This window comes from Vombatus ursinus, unplaced genomic scaffold (assembly GCF_900497805.2).
Source record: "Vombatus ursinus unplaced genomic scaffold, bare-nosed wombat genome assembly UNPS02004571.1, whole genome shotgun sequence".
Taxonomy (NCBI): domain Eukaryota; kingdom Metazoa; phylum Chordata; class Mammalia; order Diprotodontia; family Vombatidae; genus Vombatus; species Vombatus ursinus.
The window spans coordinates 714,177-732,747 of record NW_020944349.1 but is presented as its reverse complement, the minus strand read 5'-3'; the positions used below and the strand labels follow the sequence as shown (position 1 = coordinate 732,747).

At 42.0% G+C, this 18,571-nt stretch overlaps 1 protein-coding gene across 2 annotated transcripts; it reads left to right on the top strand.

Moving 5' to 3' along the window:
• The first annotated feature begins 299 nt into the window (after positions 1-299).
• Positions 300-18,134, top strand: CCNB3 (cyclin B3). 2 transcript variants are annotated; one of them, XM_027837580.1, is made up of 9 exons: positions 300-1,121; positions 2,588-2,744; positions 3,833-3,928; positions 7,393-7,485; positions 9,185-9,322; positions 11,577-11,732; positions 12,882-13,031; positions 13,385-13,515; positions 16,284-18,134. In XM_027837580.1, exons 2-9 carry the CDS (start codon positions 2,655-2,657, stop codon positions 16,357-16,359), a joined length of 930 nt encoding a protein of 309 aa, XP_027693381.1. In that variant the 5' UTR covers positions 300-1,121; positions 2,588-2,654; the 3' UTR covers positions 16,360-18,134. The 2 variants fall into 2 exon arrangements, with proteins under 2 accessions (XP_027693381.1, XP_027693373.1); XM_027837572.1 differs by having other exon boundaries at positions 3,830-3,928.
• Positions 18,135-18,571: the final 437 nt, after the last annotated feature.

The window sequence follows — 18,571 nt, the reverse complement described above, 5'->3', positions numbered from 1 at the left end:
CTCTTGCCAAAGGGGTCTGTGCCACAAACAAGGTGAAGAAGCCCCGCTCTAGGGAATGCTCAGGGTACTTTAGCAGGTGGCAGTTTGTGCATCCTCCATAGCAATTGCAGGGGTTCTCCTTCTGAGACAATCCTAGAAATCTCTGGTCACTTTGTGATTTCTGAACAGACACATGGGGAGGGAATTTAAGGGCTTCAGCTGAGACAGATTATGTAAGGTCCCCTCTTATAAAACTAGTTCTCAGAGGTGGGTCTTGCAGTTCTGGGACATAAACATCTGTGGGTGTCCTTTTGATTCTTGTATGACGGAGAAGGGTAGGGAGGGACAGTTATCGGGCCAGAACTTGGAATTCCACCTTGGTGATGTGTAGGTAGGTAACAGTTCGACATTGGAGGATGATGCATCTATTTCTTTGACTCCTTCGAGTGGTGTTACATAACAGGCCCCTGCAGCCTAGTGTCTTCTGTTTTTCCTCTAACTTTAACCTTAGCAATTTGGTAAATTCCTGCTCTTGCTAGTAGAAGAAGATTTAATTTAAGCATTAGTGGTTTGCAGTTAGCCTAATGTGACCTGCTGAGATTCTCCGCCTTGTGCCTTGTCAGCCCAGCCTGGGCAATGGGGTAAGATGACACCTTGAGTAGTAAGTAGTCTCAAGCCAGAAGAGAAGGAGCTAGAACCTACGTCCAGATGCACTTGAGTGGTTTAATTAATTAACCGCCTAAGTAGGCCATGGTAGTAGAACTTGGTTGTCTATTCCTTTTCTTTTGTGGTATAAGTAGGGATTTCATTCCCTCCTACCTCTTGGCCATTGGGTTAAATGGAAAAGTCAAGGATCCAGAATGCTACCCCAAGCCTGGTAGCTAACCAGGCACCTTGACAATTATTTGAACCAGACACGATGAAGGTATGTTTTCTAACTAGTGTTCCTTGAACTTCCAACTTTCCTGAGTGGAGTGGTTTTCCTGTTAGAATTGCAGTGGTTCTGTTCACTTTCTTTTCCAGGCTCACCAGAATCAGCCTACACAGTCCAAGAAGGAGGTGGTCAAGGGTACTGCTAAGAAGGTACTTAGGAGCACAGTGGCTCATGATTTCTCCAAAAACAATGAGATCAACTTGAAAAAGTAAGTAAGAAAAGCTCTGTATAACCAGAAGTTTAGGGGATGACATCCTTTCTTCATCAGAGAATTGGGTTAGTAAGCCTCGATGGTGTTTGTCATGTTAACCTAACCTTAGGGGTCATATTAAGTGAAGTTCTAGCTGTGCCCGAGCTGATTGTGTTGGGTGGAGTTGTGGAAAAGTCTTGCTTAGGAAATTGGGAAAAGGGCTTTGTGCTTACCTCTTAGGAATTCATTCACCATTTTCATGGCTGGTTTGTGAGAGTGTAGGCAATTTTAATTTTTCAGAAAGCTTGCAGAAAATAATCAAAGGTTTGCCACTTCTACCTTCTGAGAGAAGTTGGATTTTTGCTGTTAGGAAGTAACTCTTCTTTCACTGGCCCTAATCATTCCTGTTCTTGGATTATTTCTTGGTCTCTACCTTTGTCTAAAAGCCTTGATGTATGAAGGGACTTAGAACTGTCCTGATGGCCAGCCACTTTACCCAATCAGATTAGTGATTCTTCTCCCTACCCTCACCCCTCCAACTTTTATTTAACTTGATCTCTGCTGCTTTATTCTTCTGACCTGGCCATTAACATTTCCCCTGAAGGGACCATATTGCTTTATATCTTATACTCATAATTATATTCTTGGCCTCCTGCACCACGATCTGATCTCAATCTACTCTAGTCCATGTTGTCTGCTGGGCAGTACAGACCAAATTAGCTGTTCAGCTCTCCACGTGGGTTGGCTGTCTAAGAACTTGATCTGGCATTAGCCTCTAGATTAAGGATTCTGCCTGGTATTTCAGCTCAACAAACTGTTTAAGTCCCTACTATATGCAAGGCCCTATTAGGGAGGCTGTTTTTCTATCTGGTCTGGCAGGGCTTTCTCTGCATATCAAAGCTCTACTCTACCAGGCTCTTTACTCACATAGGAAACAAAGTTCCTTGAATCTTTCAGTATCTTCCTTCTCAATTGCTATTTCCATGCGGAGATTTCTAAACTTTGACTCTGTTTGCCACCAGCCCTGAATTCTGGCTTTGAAGAACATAAATACAGAAAGCCTGGCATCTATTAATTTTGGTCTAGATACCATCAGCCCCTTCTTTATCTTGTAGAACAAGAATCCTTGCCTGGTCTAAGGCATTTTCTGCTGCCTGTCATGCCCTTCTCCCCACTCACTCTTTGAACTCTCCATGCATGTCTCCTCCTCTGCCATGGGTAATCATAAAATGTGAGGAGAAATAAAAATTACAAAAAAGTTAAAGGCCTCTGTCAGAGTCTGCCCATTCTGTTGCCTGGCCTATTTATTTAGCATGATGACCATGGTGGGGGGGTGGTTTGGGCTTAGAGAAGATCTGTGTTTTGGGGAACCTAGTCAGGTTCCCTAAGAAACAACATCTGAAATCCCCTTTCATGCTCTTTCCCAATGAGACAGTGGCCAAGGCTCCTAGAACAGTTTGTCCTAGGTCTGGTTTCTCCCACAGGTCTGGCCCCAAATCCCTTCCAGAAGAGGCCTCTGTCAGCTCTGAGCCCACTGTCAAGAAAGGGCTGATGCCTGTCCAGGAGGAGGAGCCTGTGCCGGTACAGGAGGGGCCCAGTGTTGAAGAAGCCTCAGGTGCAGGACAACCAGGACCAAGCGAGGTACTCTTCTTTCCACTCGTCACCTTTTTTTCTTACTCCTTGACAAGCTGAAATAACCTTTGGAGGATCTGTAAAATGTCTCAGAAAAGCAAACATGGAGCTCTGGGAGATTTTCCTTCACTCCTAGCCAGAGAATGATATTGTTTAGGATTACTTCTGAATCTGTCCACAACCAGCTAGACCAAGTACTAATTTTTTTTTGGGAGGGGCTACTGAAGATCTGGACTCAACAGACCATGTTCCTTGTCTTCTGGTACAAATTTGCCCCCAAATCAGGCTGCCCTTAAATCATTGGTTATTGATAAAGTATGTTCAGTAAGTATTTAAGCACCCACTGAGTGATAGTAAATAATTTAGGTTTGAGAGGGAGGATATGTGTCTTTTCCCTAGGGGAATACAGAATCTAATCAGATTTAAACAACAACAGATTAATGATCAGTTAGCATAAAGATCAAGGAATACTTACCTGTATTACCCCTAGAATACTGATAGAGGATGCAGGGGAAAGACTTTTAGAGGAGGTAGACCTTGAACTATGAATTAGAGGGTTATGGTTTGGCAAGGAGGAGAAAGGGAAGTCATCATGTATATAGACCAGCCTCAGAGAAGAATTAGAAGGTAGAAAGAGACTTGACTGGGAAGGGAGGAAACCAGTTAGGAAATAAATTTGACTCCACCAAAAGGTATAGACTAAACTCTAGCAAATAACCCAGGGAGACAGATGGGGTTCCCGGGCACAAATTTCCCTGAGCAGGCTGATCTAGCAGTGAGGAGTCCTAGCAGCATCAAAGCATACTGTCCTGGTAGATTTTTCCCAAAAGAGATGCCCATCTCCTGTGGTACAGCAGGCATGCCCAAGGAGGGAGTTCTTTCAGCAGTTCAAACACCTATTAAGGATGCAGTAGTTACTAGGTATTGTGACCTGTTCCACTCTTCAGAGGAGTTCAAGTTTGACCCTGCTAAGGGGTTAGACTTTGAAGTACCTTAACAAAAGGATGGGGTGTAGGGAGAAAGAATCATACTTGGTAGTTCTAAGTCTCCCCTGAGAGCTGTCTCTTCCTGATGGAGCCTTCTGGTGACTCCAGCAGATGCCCGAGATGGAGAATATTGAAAAAGTTGAAGAGGACCCATATGCCAGTACAGAATATGCCAAGGAAATCTTCAAGTACATGAGAAAGAGAGAGGTATGTGTTAATATAGGTGGCTGAGGGGCCTGGTGAGGTTATAGAATGGGGAATGTTAGCGTTTTCTTTTTTTTGACTACTGTTCCATGTCTCCTCTCAAGCCTGTAAATTGAAGACATTGAAAACCTTTGAGGACCCATAAAATCATTGTCTTTAGAACCAAGGAGGGAGGACCAGGAAGAGAAACAAGCTATATAGCTTGAGGACCAAGTTCTAGACCTCACTTCTGGGGCTGTTGTAGGAAATCTATTCTTCTTTCTCTGCAGTGGACAATTCCCTACATGTGTATAAAGTAGTATCCTTTGCTTTTTGCCTGCTAATTAGAATGTTTTTCTTCTTTCAATATGTTCATGAATCTTTTCATTAACTGTGTAATTCCTTTATCTGATCATAATCTGTTGTCGTTCTACTTCTACCTTGCAACCCCTAACTCTGTTCTCTGTTTTCACCGTGACCTCCAATCCCTCAACCCCTCAGTCCTCTCCCAGGCCATCACTCCTGCCCTTGCTATATTCTGCTCCCCTTCCTTTCCCCATCTTGATCTCTTGGTGAACCAGCTCAGCCACATGCTGTCCTCTACTCTTGAGGCTCTTGCTCCCTCCTTCTATTGCAGATTTTGCCCTGCCAAGCCTCAGCCTGAATCATCCCCACTACCCACTGCCCTCTCTGCTGTTTGCATGCTGCTGAACGACACTGGAGAGACTCACGAAACCATGCTGACTGGATCCACTATGAATTTATGTTTCATAGCCTCAGCTAGGCCCTCACCATGGCAAGGCACGATTCTGTCCCATTCACCACAGTGGCTTTTCCAAGTGTTTTCTTTCTTCATCAAACCTCCCATGGCTCCCTTCCTCCTACCCTCTTGTCTGAGAATCTTGCCTCATGTCTTACTGAAAAATTTAAGGCTGTTTTCTGAGAACTCCCTCTTTTCTTCCTCACGTTCCATTACTAAGACATCTTCCCCCACTGTCTCCTCCTTCATCCCTGTCTGTTTCTCTTTGTCTCTCTCTCTTCTGCCATCCCCACTCTCACTAATCTACAATCTTTCTCTATCTACTGGCTACATCCCAAACATAGCCTTGCCTTCCCCATCCTTGATCCCTCCATTCCCACTAGTCATCGTCATATATCTTACTCCCTTTTGTGACTGAATTCCTCCAGAAGGCAGTCTACGACTGGCGCCTCTACTTCTTTCCTCTCTCTTCTTAATTCTCTGTGGTCTGGCTTCCAACCTCATCATTCAACTGAAAGTGCATTCTCCAAAGTTACCGGTGTTTTCTTAGTTTTAAGTCTAATGCCCTTTCCTCAATTCTCCTCCTGACTTCTCTGCAGCCTTTGACATTGTCACTCACCCACTCCTTCTTAATACTCTCTTCTCTCTAGGTTTATTTGACATTGTTCTCTCCTGGTTCTCTTTCTACCTATCTCATAACTCCTCAGTCTCCTTTTCTTTTTTTTTTTTTTTAAAGATTTTAAAATTGTTAACAAATTTATTATATATTAAAATAACATTTTATGGGGGAAAAACTATATTTCCAAGAGTGGCATTTTCCCCCCATTTTTGCAGATCTGTTTAATGTCTGGCTTAATAAGACGACACCTGGATTCTCACATCTGCTTCTTCTTTTGATCTGTTCCTATATGTTGTTTTAGTTGAAGTATACGTAGAAAATTCCTTTATTGGATCTTCACCGAGGTTGAATCCGATAACTGTGGGTGTTCCCCAGGGCTCTATTCCTAGACTTTCTTCTCTTCTCCCTCTTTGCTCTTCATTTGGTGGTCTCATCAGCTCTCATGGATTCTATGATCATATCTGGCAGCTTGGTGATACAGTGGATAGGGTGCTGGGCCTGTAGTCAGTAAGACCTGAGTTCAGATTCAGCCTTAGTAGTCTTGTGACCCTTGGCAAGTCATTTAACTTGTTTGCCTCTGTTTCCTTATCTGTAAAATGGGCATAATAACAATAGCATCTACCTCCCAGGGTTGTTGGAAGGATCAAATGAGGTAATAATTGTAAAGTGCTTAACACGGTGCCAGGCACGTGGTAAACACTGTATAAGCGTTAGCTATCACCAGCAGCAGCAGCAGCAGCACCACCACCACCTGTACAGATGATTTACTGATACATTTATCCAGCCCTAACTTCTCTCCTGATCTCTAGTCTTACATCTCTAGCTGCCTATTTGACATCCAGAATTGGATGTTCCCTAGACATCTTAAATTCATAATGTCGAAAATTGAACTCATTATCTTTTCCTCCAAACCCTTTCCTCTTGCTAATTTCCCTAGTACTGTCAAGGCCATCGCCTTCCTCCAAGTCAGCCAGACTGGAAACCTCGGTGTCTTCCTCAACTCCTCACTCTCACCTCCTGTATCCCATCAGTTGCCAAGTCCTTTTGACTCTCCCTTTGTAACATATCTAATCTCTCCCCACTGCAGTCCATCTTCCACTTAGCTTCAAATAGATTTTCCTTAAGTATAGGTCAGGTCATGTCACCTCTCTGTTTGGCTTTTGAAGCTCTTCTGCACCTGGTGTCTTCCTGCCTTGTTAGCCTTCTTCCACATACTCTATGACCCAGTCCCACTGACCTCCTGGCTGGTCCTCACACAAACCACGCCAACTCCCAACTCTGAGCATTATCCCTGCCTGTCTCACATGCCTAGAATTTTCTTCTTCCTCATCTCCATCTCCTGGTTTCCTTCAAGTCTCAACTGAAATCCTACCTTGAAGGCTTTTCTCGTCTTTCTTAATCTTAGTGCCTTCCCTCTGAGATTGTCTCCATTATCCTGTCTCATGATCTTGTTTATACATAATTGGTTGCATGTTGTCTTCTCTGTTAGAAGGTGAGCTCCTTGAGAGCAGGGACCATGTTTCTGCCTTTCTTTGTATCCCTATTGTTGGCATAGCGCCTAGCACAAAGTATGTTCTTGAACAAGTCAACTAACATTTATTATCAGCTCCCAATTTTCTTCTGTCTCCCCCACTGGACCAGATGGATCTTGGCTACGCCTCCAGTTGTAGTTTTGGCAAAGGGGAGAATGATCTGCTAGTCTCCTCTTTGCAGAAATAACTAACTGAGAATAGCCCAGAGCCAAAGAGGCTAGCGTGTGGAAGTTTCCATTGTTGGTCTTCCACTTCAACCCAGCCTACACTGGCGCAGTTGTGCAGAGGCTTGGGGCCTTGGCTTTCTTTGGTTTTGTTGGTCCCTTAGTAGAGACATCTGTCCTCGGGCATTACACTCTCATAAAGCATCGTCTCATGCTCCTGTCATTTGATTCTGCGCATACCATGTTCTAAAAATAAGAGTGTTCCTTTCCCATGAAGATGTGGACCAAAGATCTAAGGGCCCTTTCAGGTAGCACCTGGATCCAGGAAGGAAGAGGGAGGGAGGTAGTAATGGTGTGGTTTGACTGCTCTGGTCGCGGCAGATCCATTCACCTTTGTTCCTCTTGACTACCAGGAGACCTTCCCACTCTCAAACTACATGGTCAAGCAGCATGATATCAGCAAGGATATGAGAGCCATCCTGGTGGACTGGATGGTGGAGGTGCAGGTGAGTCTGGCAGCTTCTGAGAGGGAGACTTGCGGTAAGATGTTTCAAAGAGAGCAGCCACATGGACAGTTGTTCCTCTGTGCCCATCTTAGGAAGAACAGGTGGGCAGCAGGGCTGTCCCATCCCTGTTATATATATTCTCTTCTCCTATACCCCGTAAAACCTATTCTCAGCGACCTTCCTTTCCAGGGTCCTTTCTTCACAAAAATGTCTGATTGGGGTTTGATGTGATGACTCTGAGGAAGATTTCCATTTCAGTAGGGAAGCGTGTTTGGGGACTGAGGTCTGCCTCAGGCTCCTGAAATCCATCTCGACCAACCAGTGTCTTTGGCAAAAGGCCTCTGAGCTTTGGGTGGGGAAGGTAGCTCAGTGGTTTGATAGATTTCAAGAATAATCCCTTATTTCAGTGGAATTTTATGTTTTCTCATACGTTCTCATTTGATCCTAGACAATTCTGAAGTAAAGAGCGTGGTAGTTATTTCCAACTACGGATTATGAAATTAAAGCTTAAAGGCTGACTTGCCTAAGGTCATAAAGAAAATGACAGACCTGAGACTCCCTCAGTCCTTTGGTGTCATAGTGATATATGCTTCCTGCACTTCTGCAAAGGGTCTTGTTTGGATTATTTTTCTAGTGCTATCTCGCTCCATTGCCTCATTGTGGCATATGAGAGATGACCCTGAGTGCTTAAGTCTATGGCAGATCCTCCCAAGCTGGGCCCACTGACAGTACTGTCTGTTTCCCAAGAACTAGCCCAGTTAAACTCAGAGAGGCTTATTGCTAGGTTGGTTGCAGGGTAATGAATTTTTTAGCCACAGCAATTCTTCCTTGGTGTAGAGGACAGTTCTACCCTCAAGGGACTTAAAATCTAATTAGAGATAGGATAGAAACAGAAAAATTAAATAACAAGGCAACATGTAATTGTTGTAGAATTGGGGTGTGTATGTGTGTGGAATTATTGTGGTCTGAGGCGCTTGAACAAGCTTCATTGAAAAGGTAAGACTGAAGTTAAGCCTCGTAGGAAAGAGCCTTGGTAGAAGGATAATACTGTGGGCTGCTAGGCTCATGGCTATAAACCATGGTCTTCTTGTTTCCATTGATGCCGTTATTGCCCTGTCCTACCACAGATACTGGCAAGGTTAGGGTAAAAAACAGCATGGAATGTTCAGGCTTCTTCAAATTACTAGAAGCTAATGTCCCATACCCTTTTCTCATGGCCTGGAGTTGCAGCTTCTCCCAGAAGGCTAGGGTGCCTTTGGACTATGGGCTGTGGGTTTTGTGACAGGGAGAAGCTGTGTCTTGTTCTTTTTCATAACCTTTTCCCTTTTGTAGCGTTGAGGTAAGTAATTACGGCACTTGGCTGACTGCTTCCCAGATACAGGCCTTTATAGCATCTCTTAGCTTAGCTACAACTAGAGGTACTCTTGGGCAGGGTCCCTGGGAGGAGCCTCTTCGGGAAAGGGCTGCCTATTTCTGCTCACTTTCCCAGGCTTTTCGTTTCAACTCTTTCTTATTCAAGAACTATAGGCATGTCTGATTTCTGACTTGTAGCCATGCCCCCTCTGGGTCTTATCAATGACATACTCTTTGTGTGTATATACCAACTGGTAGCAGGAAGCCAAAAGCAGCTAGAAACAGACTGGAAGACAGAGGAAAGCATGTTGGTTTTAGATATGGGATGTGCTGTCTCCTTTTTCAGGAGAACTTTGAGCTGACCCATGAGACCCTGTACTTGGCAGTGAAGTTGGTGGATCACTACTTGATGCAAGTGGTGTGCTTGAAGGAAAAGTTACAACTGATTGGATCCACTGCTATCCTGATCGCATCAAAATTTGAGGTGAGTCCCTGGGTATGATCATAGGACTTTGAGAGAAGCATCATGTGAACCATTTCTTACCTAGAACTAGAGAAGCCTGGATGCCTTCTTTTTTTTTTTTTAATTTAATTTAATTTTTATTTTTTTTTATTTATCAATAATCACTTCCATATGCTTTTGAGTTTAAAATTTTTCTCCCCCTTCCTCCCCACCATCCTCCCCAAGATGGCGCACAATCTGATATAGGCTATACATTTACATTCATAGTAAACGTATTTTCATATTAGTGATGTTGTAAGTAGAAATTAAAATCAATAGGAGGAACCATCAGAAAGAGGAAACAACTCAACAGAAGAGAAAAAAAATAACAATTCGGCTTCCGTAGTTCTTTCTTTGTGTGTGGATGGCATTTTTCATCACAAGGCCTCTGGAGATGTCTTAGATCCTTGTATTGCCAGGAAGGGTTAAGTTTATCAATATTAGTCATCACACAACGTGGCTGTTAATATGTACAACGTTCTCTTGGTTCTGCTCACTTCACTCAGCATCAGACCATACAAGTCTTTCCAGGTTTTTCTGAAGTCAGCCTGTTCATCATTTCTTATAGCACAATAGTATTCCATCACATTCATATACCACAACTTGCTCAGCCATTCCCCAATGGATGGGTGTCCTCTCAATTTCCAATTCTTTGCCACCACAAAAAGAGCTGCTATGAATATTTTTGTACATGAAGGTCCTTTTCCCATTTGTGCAATCTCTTTGGGATATAGCCATAGAAGTGCTGTTGCTGGGTCAAAGGGTATGCACATTTTTATAGCCCTTTGGGCATAGTTCCAAATTGCTCTCCAGAAGGGTTGGATCACTTCACAACTCCACCAACAATGCGTTAGTGTTCCAATTTTCCCACATCTTCTCCAGCATTTATCATTTTCCTGTTTTGTCATGTTGGCCATTCTGATAGGTGTGATATGGTACCTCAGAGTTGTTTTGATTTGTATTTCGCTAATCAATAGTGATTTAGAGCATTTTTTCATATGACTATAGATGGCTTTAATTTCTTCATCTGAGAACTGTCTGTTCATATCCTTTCACCACTTATCAGTTGGGGAATGGTTTGTATTCTTATAAATTTGACTTAATTCTCTATATATTTTAGAAAGGAGGCCCTTATCAGAGAGACTGGTTGTAAAAATTCTTTCCCAATTTTCTACCTTCTAATCTTAGTTGCATTAGCTTTGTTTGTGCAAAGACGTTTCAATTTAATGTAATCGAAATTATCTATTTTGCTTTTTGTAATGTTCTCTATCTCCTGTTTGGTCATGAATTCTTCTGTTCTTCATAGATCTGACAGGTAAACTATTCCTTGCTCTCTCAGTTTGCTTATAGTATCGGCCTTTATATCTAAATCATGTACCCATTTTGACTTTATTTTGGTATATGGTGTGAGATATATAGGTCTATGCCTAGTTTCTGCCATACTCTTTTCCAGTTTTCCCAGAAGTTTTTTTCATGGATGCCTTCTTTAACCCCACCAAACTCTGCATCTGCCCTGCCCATGAAGAGAGCCTACGGTTAAGCTACTATGGCTGAGTGTAGTAAGGGTTGGGATTTTCTCCATTTCCCTTCCAAACTCCCTTCTGGAGAGGGGTGCTAGGGGTGGGGGATGTATGTCATAGGCATGTAAGTACAAGTAGGATGATTCCAATGCAGGCTTGCTGCCATCTCATATCTGTTCCCACATAGGATGTCAGGGGGCTTTCCTATGGTCAGGGAAAATGTGCTTATATCTGACGTGCTAGAGACTCTCTATTTGTCTCTTGTTAACAGTGATTTGAAATAGTATAGATGAAATGAAAGTGATTTCAAAGGAATGGCATATTATATTCCCTACCAGCGATAGCTTTTCTTTTCCCTTGGTCCTTTTTTGATAACCAGAGTTCCCTTTTTCTCTCTGTGAACTAACCTTCACTTTTTTTAGGTAGTGACTGAGTTTCTTGTATTATTCTTTTCTGACCTTTTCTTCAGTTAGGCATAAGAAATTCCAGGGCTTTGGAATAAGAAATAGTACCTTATTCTAAGGTCCTCAAAAGGTGTTTGTTTCTAATGAATTTTTCAGGTCAGCTAGTGGTTTTCAGAGTTGGCTGTGAAGGCCTGTGCCAAGAATTGGGGATTTCTTCTATCCTACTCCCCTCTTCATTCTTTTGAGCACTCTAACCTAAGGGGATAGGCACTGTCTTCTTCTCATGTAACTCTTTTTTAACTTTGCCTTTAGGAACGTTGCCCACCCTGCATAGATGATTTCCTATATATTTGTGATGATGCTTATCAGCGAGAGGAGCTTCTCTCCATGGAAATCAACATCCTCCACACCCTCAACTTTGATATCAATATTCCTATTGCCTATCGTTTCTTGCGCAGATTTGCCAAGGTGAGAGGAAGTCATCATAGGTCACATAGGCCTCTCTCTACTCTAGGTGGCTCTTCTAGCATGGGACAAAGGGAGGTTCTAAGAGGTTCTAAGGCAGCCTCTTCATTCCCAAACCTCCCAAGCCAAGACATGACAACATTTCAGGAGAGTGTCATAGGGTGGGGGGGGGGGGGCGGAGACTAGCTAGGTGATGAAGTGAATAGAGCACTGAACCTGGAGTCAGGAAGACCTGAATTCAAATCTACCCTCAGACACTTAATAGCTATGTGGCCCTTGGACAAGTCACTTAATCTCTCTCTGCCTCAGTTTCCTTATCTGTTAAATGGAGATAATAACACCTATCTCCCAGGGTTCTTGTGAGGGTAAAATGAAATATTTGTAAAGCATTTTGCAAGCCTTAAAAGTGGTACATAAATGCTAGGTATTATTATTTAGAAAGCAATTAGTACAAGGAGACTGGGGAGAAGGGTGCAGGGTCTTTTGGATAATTTTGCCTAGGGCCATTGTTAATCTACAAACCATCCTGTACGTTATGGACTGGAAGGTATCTTTAGGTTACCAAATGCCAATTCTGGGCCCTGGGGCAGAGTTCAGGCAAGGAGAAACTGTGAGAAGGAAAGATTCTTCTTGTTGGAATTGACTCGTGGTAACAGAATCTCAGCGATGTAAGGGATCTTGGAGGCTCTCTAGAGCAAACCTCATGCGAACGTGAATCCACCTACAACATCCCTGACATAGGTCTTCCAGCTACTGCTTGTACACCCCCAGCGAGGGGGAATGTCCCCTGCCTCTGAAGTGGCACAGTCCACTTTTGGATATCTCAGATTGATAGGAAGTGGCTCCTTCCTAACAAGAAGAAGATCTTCTCTGCAATTTCTATCTCTTGTTCCTAGTTGGATCCCTTGAGCCCTCTTCCACATGATAACCCTTCAGTGCTTAAAGAGTACAAAAATGGTCTGGGGTGGGGGAGGGGCCCCCAGCACCCCAAGCCTTACCTTCTGCAGGCTAAACATCCTCAGTTTCTTTAATCTATCTTCCTACATCTTCATATGGTATGGTTTTGAGTCACCTCTTCATTATTTTCTTTTGGACATGCTCTGTCTAATTATTTCCTAAAGTGTGACACTCTCTTACTGGCTCCACCTCTAGTGTGCCCATGTCAACATGGAGACGCTGACCTTGGCCAGGTTCATCTGTGAGTTGACTCTGCAGGAGTATGACTATGTCCAGGAGAGGGCCTCAAAGCTGGCGGCTAGCTGTTTCTTCTTGGCCCTCAAGATGAAGAATGTTGGAAAGTGGGTAAGTGTTTGGATGGGAGCACAGGGTGATCTACATTTCTGGGTCAGGCAGAAGACAGCAAAACAAACCTAGAGGGAAATAAATTCTCGACATCTATAGTCACAAAGTCTACCATACCTTCCAAGGTAGGAGGCTGATTGAGTGGGAGAAGACTCACAAGAGGTTTAAAGTGGTCTACATGGTAATTGGCACACGTGCCCTTTCACTACAGGAGAGACCTTTGGGGCACAGAGTAAGGAGATGTGAATGTGGGGCAGGCAGTACCCCTCAAATTCAGCATCCCTGGTGTGGCTCAGGAAAGGTCACATTCACATCCTTGGGCTCACAAAGACTATTCTTCTTGCTTACTCTAGACTCCCACATTAGAATGTTACAGTGGATATCAGAGCACAGATCTCTTCTCCTTGGTCAAGAGACTCAACTTCCTGCTGACTTACCAGCGCCATGACAAACTCAAGGCCGTGCGTACCAAGTACTCTCACAAGTAAGAGGCTGGGTTCTCTGTTGGGAAAAGAGTTGACTTAAGGCTTTGGAGACCAAATGTTGTAACTTTTCTGGCTCATATGAGGAATACTAATAGCTTCTGGTTTCCAGATGTTATTGCTTTTGAACCTTCTCTTCTGATTACTAACTGGTGGAGTAGACAATGAAGGGAGCTCAGGGTAGGTATAATCCTAGTTACTACCCTCAAAGTCTGCCGCACAGACATAACGGTCTCCTTAAAAAGAATACAGTAAAAATCTTCCTCTCTTTGAGCCTGCTCAGAAGGGAAGGCAAAGCCTTGATGCTCATTGGGACCCCTTTATTCTTTAAAGACAATTTTCCAACATTAAATAATCGTTGAATCCTCCAACCAAAATAACTCTAGTTAATTTTAGATGAAATATTCTGTACCCTTAGTTACTTGCCTCTTTATGGAGAGGAAGGAGGGATATGTAATTTTTTGGGGGGGGGAATCAAGATGAGTCATTCTAATTAATCTGTTTAGCAGTATGTCATCATTTTCGTTTACTACACTTTGTTTTTAGATTTTTTGCTACCACATAGAATATTGCTATAGTATATGCAAGTATAGATGTGTGTGTGTATGTGTGTGTGTGTATATATATATATACACACACACACACACACACACACACATATGTATAGATATAGATATAGATATAGATATAGCTATATGTAGGTATACCTGAGGCCTTCTTTTTGGTCTATTCTTTGTTTGGAGTATAGAGTGGGTTGTCTGAGTCAAAAAACCCAGTCACTGTAGTGACTCTTCTGGCTGTTGGACCAACTCACAACCTCACCAGCCACACACTTAGTGTGCCTGCTTTTGCTGTCTTTCATCATATTTGCCAGTTTTTTGGGCATAAGGTGAAACCTCAGTTTTTAATCTGCTTTTCTCTCATGATTAGTGGTTCAGAGTATTCTTTCATAGGGTAGTTGATATTTTCTTTTGAGAAATATTGTTCTTGTCCTTTGACTATTTATGGAGAATGGCTCTTGGTCCTTACATATTTCTGGTGTGGGTATGTGTGTCTTGATATTATACTTTTATCAGAGTCATTTGATACCAAGATTTTTTTCTGCAATCAAGTTTCTCTTCTTATTCTGGTGACCTTGGTGTTTTTTGTTTGTCTCTATCCCCAATGCTTGCATGTTGTTGTAGAAGTCGTAGTAGAAGTTGTAGAAGTAGTAGAAGTAGTAGTAGTAAATAGCAGCTAACATATATGGCATTTTAAGGTTAGCAAACCACTCTTTCACCTATCAATCGGTAAACATTAAGTGTCTACCTACTATGTGCCAGGAACTGTGCTTAAGTGCTTATTTCATTTGTTCGTCGTAATCGTCCTATCCCCATTTTATAGATGAGGAAAAAAAGGTATCTCTTCTGTTCTTGAATTTTTAAATGATGTGACCTTTTGTATATAGGTTATCCCTTCAGAGCTTTTGGTAGTATATGGTGCTCTAAATTAATTCTCTTTTCTAGGAAATTTTTCTGGTTTTCTAGCAGTTCTGGTCAAATAAGATATTCTTCCCCACCTCGTTTGTGGTTTGTCATTTATTGAACACTGGGTTGTTGTGTTTGATTGTTTGGGGAGGGTCTTATCTAATCTAATCTCTGATTTACTTTTCTTTAACCCCTCCCCTCCCACCTTTTTTTTTTCTTTAACCAAAAAAGTAGTTTTGATTATTATTGCTTTCTACAGTATAGTTTGAGATCTGGTATCAACCTTCATTCCCCTTTTTTATCCTATTATTTTTGTTGAGATTTGAGACCTTCTGTTCTTCCAAGTTGTTTTTATCAAGTTTTACTTACACTGTAACTCCTTGGATGTTGAATTGATATAGGATTAAATCTTTAAATTAATTTAGTGTTTTGTACTTGACCCAATTATGAGCAGTGAATCTGATTTCTTGACTCCTTTATTTTTATGAAGAATTTTGTAATTTACATTTCTGCATGTCATTTAAACCTGTTTTAGTGGTCCAATAGAAATGATAAATCTTTTTGTCAATTTGTTTTGTACTCTGCTGCTTTACTGATTATTTGTCTTGATTATTAGCTTCTTTTGAGTTTTCTTAGTATAAAACATTTTGCCACTTGCAAATAGGGATGCCTTTCTCTTTTTGTCAGTGATACTACCCTGCATTTCTCTTAGGTTGTAGCTGTAGCTAGCATTTTTTACAACTATGTCACATAATAGTGAGAAAGGGGCATTCTTGTTTTACTCATATTTGTTGAAACGTTTGTGTTTCTCCATTGCAGAGCTCTTGCTTTTAGAAACTCTGGATCATATTAAAGAAGGGCCCTGTCATATTTTTATATTTTGTCTTTCATATAAATGTCTTTCATAGAAATACATAATATCTAAAATTTCTTTCATATAAATGAATTATCCTCTTTAGAATAATTTTGTTTCTATGATTTATCCTTTGACCAGAAGCCTCCATTTAGGCCCATATCTTTTACTTCTCTTTCTTTTGTTTTTATTTTTGTGTTATGGTCTGAAAAGGATGTTTATTTCTGTCCTAGCCCATGATCCCTTTTTGTAAATGTACCATGTGATGGTAAAAACTAGGTATATCAAGTATTTAAATATGCCAAAGCCTTTCTTATTTGATTTGGATGGATTTATAACAAATGTTAACAAGAAGGAAACTAAAGCCTGACAAAATGCTAGGAAAAATCAGGTTTGAAATATCTTTGGTGATTTCTGAACTGTCTTTCTTGCCTCCCCTAACTCTTAACAGAATCTTCTTTGAAGTTGCTAAAACTCCTACATTGGATATGCTGAAGCTGGAGGAGATTCTGAAGAACTCAGGCTGAAGAACAAAGCCAGGACCCACGTGGGGACGCCCTGACGCTAGCCTTGTAAATAGACTGTAAATATTTTGTCCTGTCTTTGTCTCCTTCTCCATGTCAGCATGTTTGTCCCTTTCTTTCTGTCTGTCTGAACGCATGTCATTTTAAGAAAAAACAAAACTTTTTAAGAAGAAATAGTTCCAATGTTTTAATTAGAAACTAAATAAAATTTTGTTAAGTGCCTTCCCTGCCCTCTTATTCTCCAGGGGCAGATGAGGTGTCAGAGGGTAGAAAACAACAGCCTCCTGCCCTGCCTGGAGAGGATGCCAAGGGCTTCTTGGCATAAGGCAGTTCCTTTCCTGCTAGTCGTTGTCCCCACAGCCTGCCCTATTCTAGCTTCTCCTTTTCTACCTCGAGCTCTCTTCTATAACTCTCTAGTCATGGCTCAAGGAGGGGCAGTGTTGCTACTTGGGTACTGAGTTCAAGGGTGCCTTCTAAGCCCTTACCTGAGAGAGCTTCCCATGCTCAGTAAATGGGCTTGAGAGTTGGAGCAGCCAGCAGTGCCCATGATACCCTGTGCTTTACCTGGTGCTTTTCTGCATTTGCAGAACAATCTTTAGTTGCTTATAGAATATATAGAATAAGGAGCTATTCTCCTTTTTCTGCAGTTTTGCTTTTAGTAGCTAGAAAGAATTCCTGTAGTTGGTAGTTAAGGAAGCTGAGTAATGGGCAGGTTGGGGAGGAGGGTGCAAAGCACCCTTTCCCAGCCTTCCTATGAATTGGCAATTTCTATTTGTTTTTTCCATTCCATTTTATTTGTATGTATATGATGTCATTAATGTGTTGGTCAGATGTGCTTGTGGAGGCCTTTAAGTTGTGGCAGGTGTTGGCTAACACTTTGAACTGATCTGTGCCTTCTGATGACATTTAGCTGGAATGGCTGAAAAAAAAAAATCTATGTCACAGGCCATCCCTCAGTACCCACAGGGATAGGGATTGGAGATCAAAATTCAAATTGTGCCACTGCCTCAAAATCCTAGTGCTAAAGAGGGCTAGACACATCATTTTCCCATCCTTGAGGATGAGAAAGCTTGGGGAAGAGTAGCTGCTAAGTAATTGTGATTTTGTGCTAATAGGGAACAAATCTGACCTGATTTTCCTTCTCTTTCCCTACCTCCCTCTGCTAGAGGTGGTATTGCATAATGAGTGGCTAAAGAATTAGACTGGGCTTGAGGCCAGAAGCTTGGAAATGACAATAGTGAAGCCAAGACTCATTAAAGGGGGAAGTTAGTTTGCTGCCGTTTCCTTCGAGTGATCTGATATTAACCTCTTGGCTGATAGCTTAGGGGCTATCATTTATGTACAATTGAAGCACCTGCTTCCCAGGCTCGGCTCTGTTCTTTGGCCTCAGAAGCCACATTGGAGGGTGTGAGAAAGGCTGCGTTAGAGAGAGGGGTGCGGACCCTCAAAGATGTTTTTGTAGTAGTCCACCAAAGTGTCGCTGCACTCCTCCTCCCCCTTCCTCTAATTCTACTGTATAAGGGGGCTGGGGCTGTTGCCTCAGAGATACCAGCTTGTACACAGCAGCATTTTTGTTTTTACCCACTTTTCTGCAATCCAATATAGATCTCACCCTCTGTGTCGTCCCCTTCACCAAGCCCTTTATCACCCTAGGAATGAGAAAGAGAGACACCTGCACTGTGGCCCTTTTTAGTAGCCCCCTTACACCTGGGTTCTGTGCACTGGCCTTTTATTGTTACTATTTATGTTTCAGTGTGTGTTTTGGCATAAACATTTATTTGAACTTTAATAAAGAAGTTTGAAAAAACAGTACTCTAGTTCTTTTTACAGTCTTAGGCCCAAATCCCATTAACTTCTGACTACCTTTTAGCAGTGGGACTTGACCTGAAGAGTGTAACTACTTTGTAATGTAAAGGAGAGGGGTAAGTACAGCAAAGTCATGTCCTGCAGGCTGAGCCCAATCAGGGAAAAAAGCTGGATTTTCAACAAAGAATTACAAATTGGAACTCTGAAAAACAATCTAGAAATGGACAAGAAAGTCTCTTCTTGATAACTGTTACTTAGTTACCGAAGTAGCAAAATCAGTTCTCTCATGCTTGTAGGAGACAAGGTTATTTAGGTCTCAGTCAAAAGCAATTTTTAAGAAAGTGGAATTCAGGGGCTAAAGATTTAAGGGAAGCTTAAAGAGGCAAAACTGAGGGAAGGAAGAAAGAAA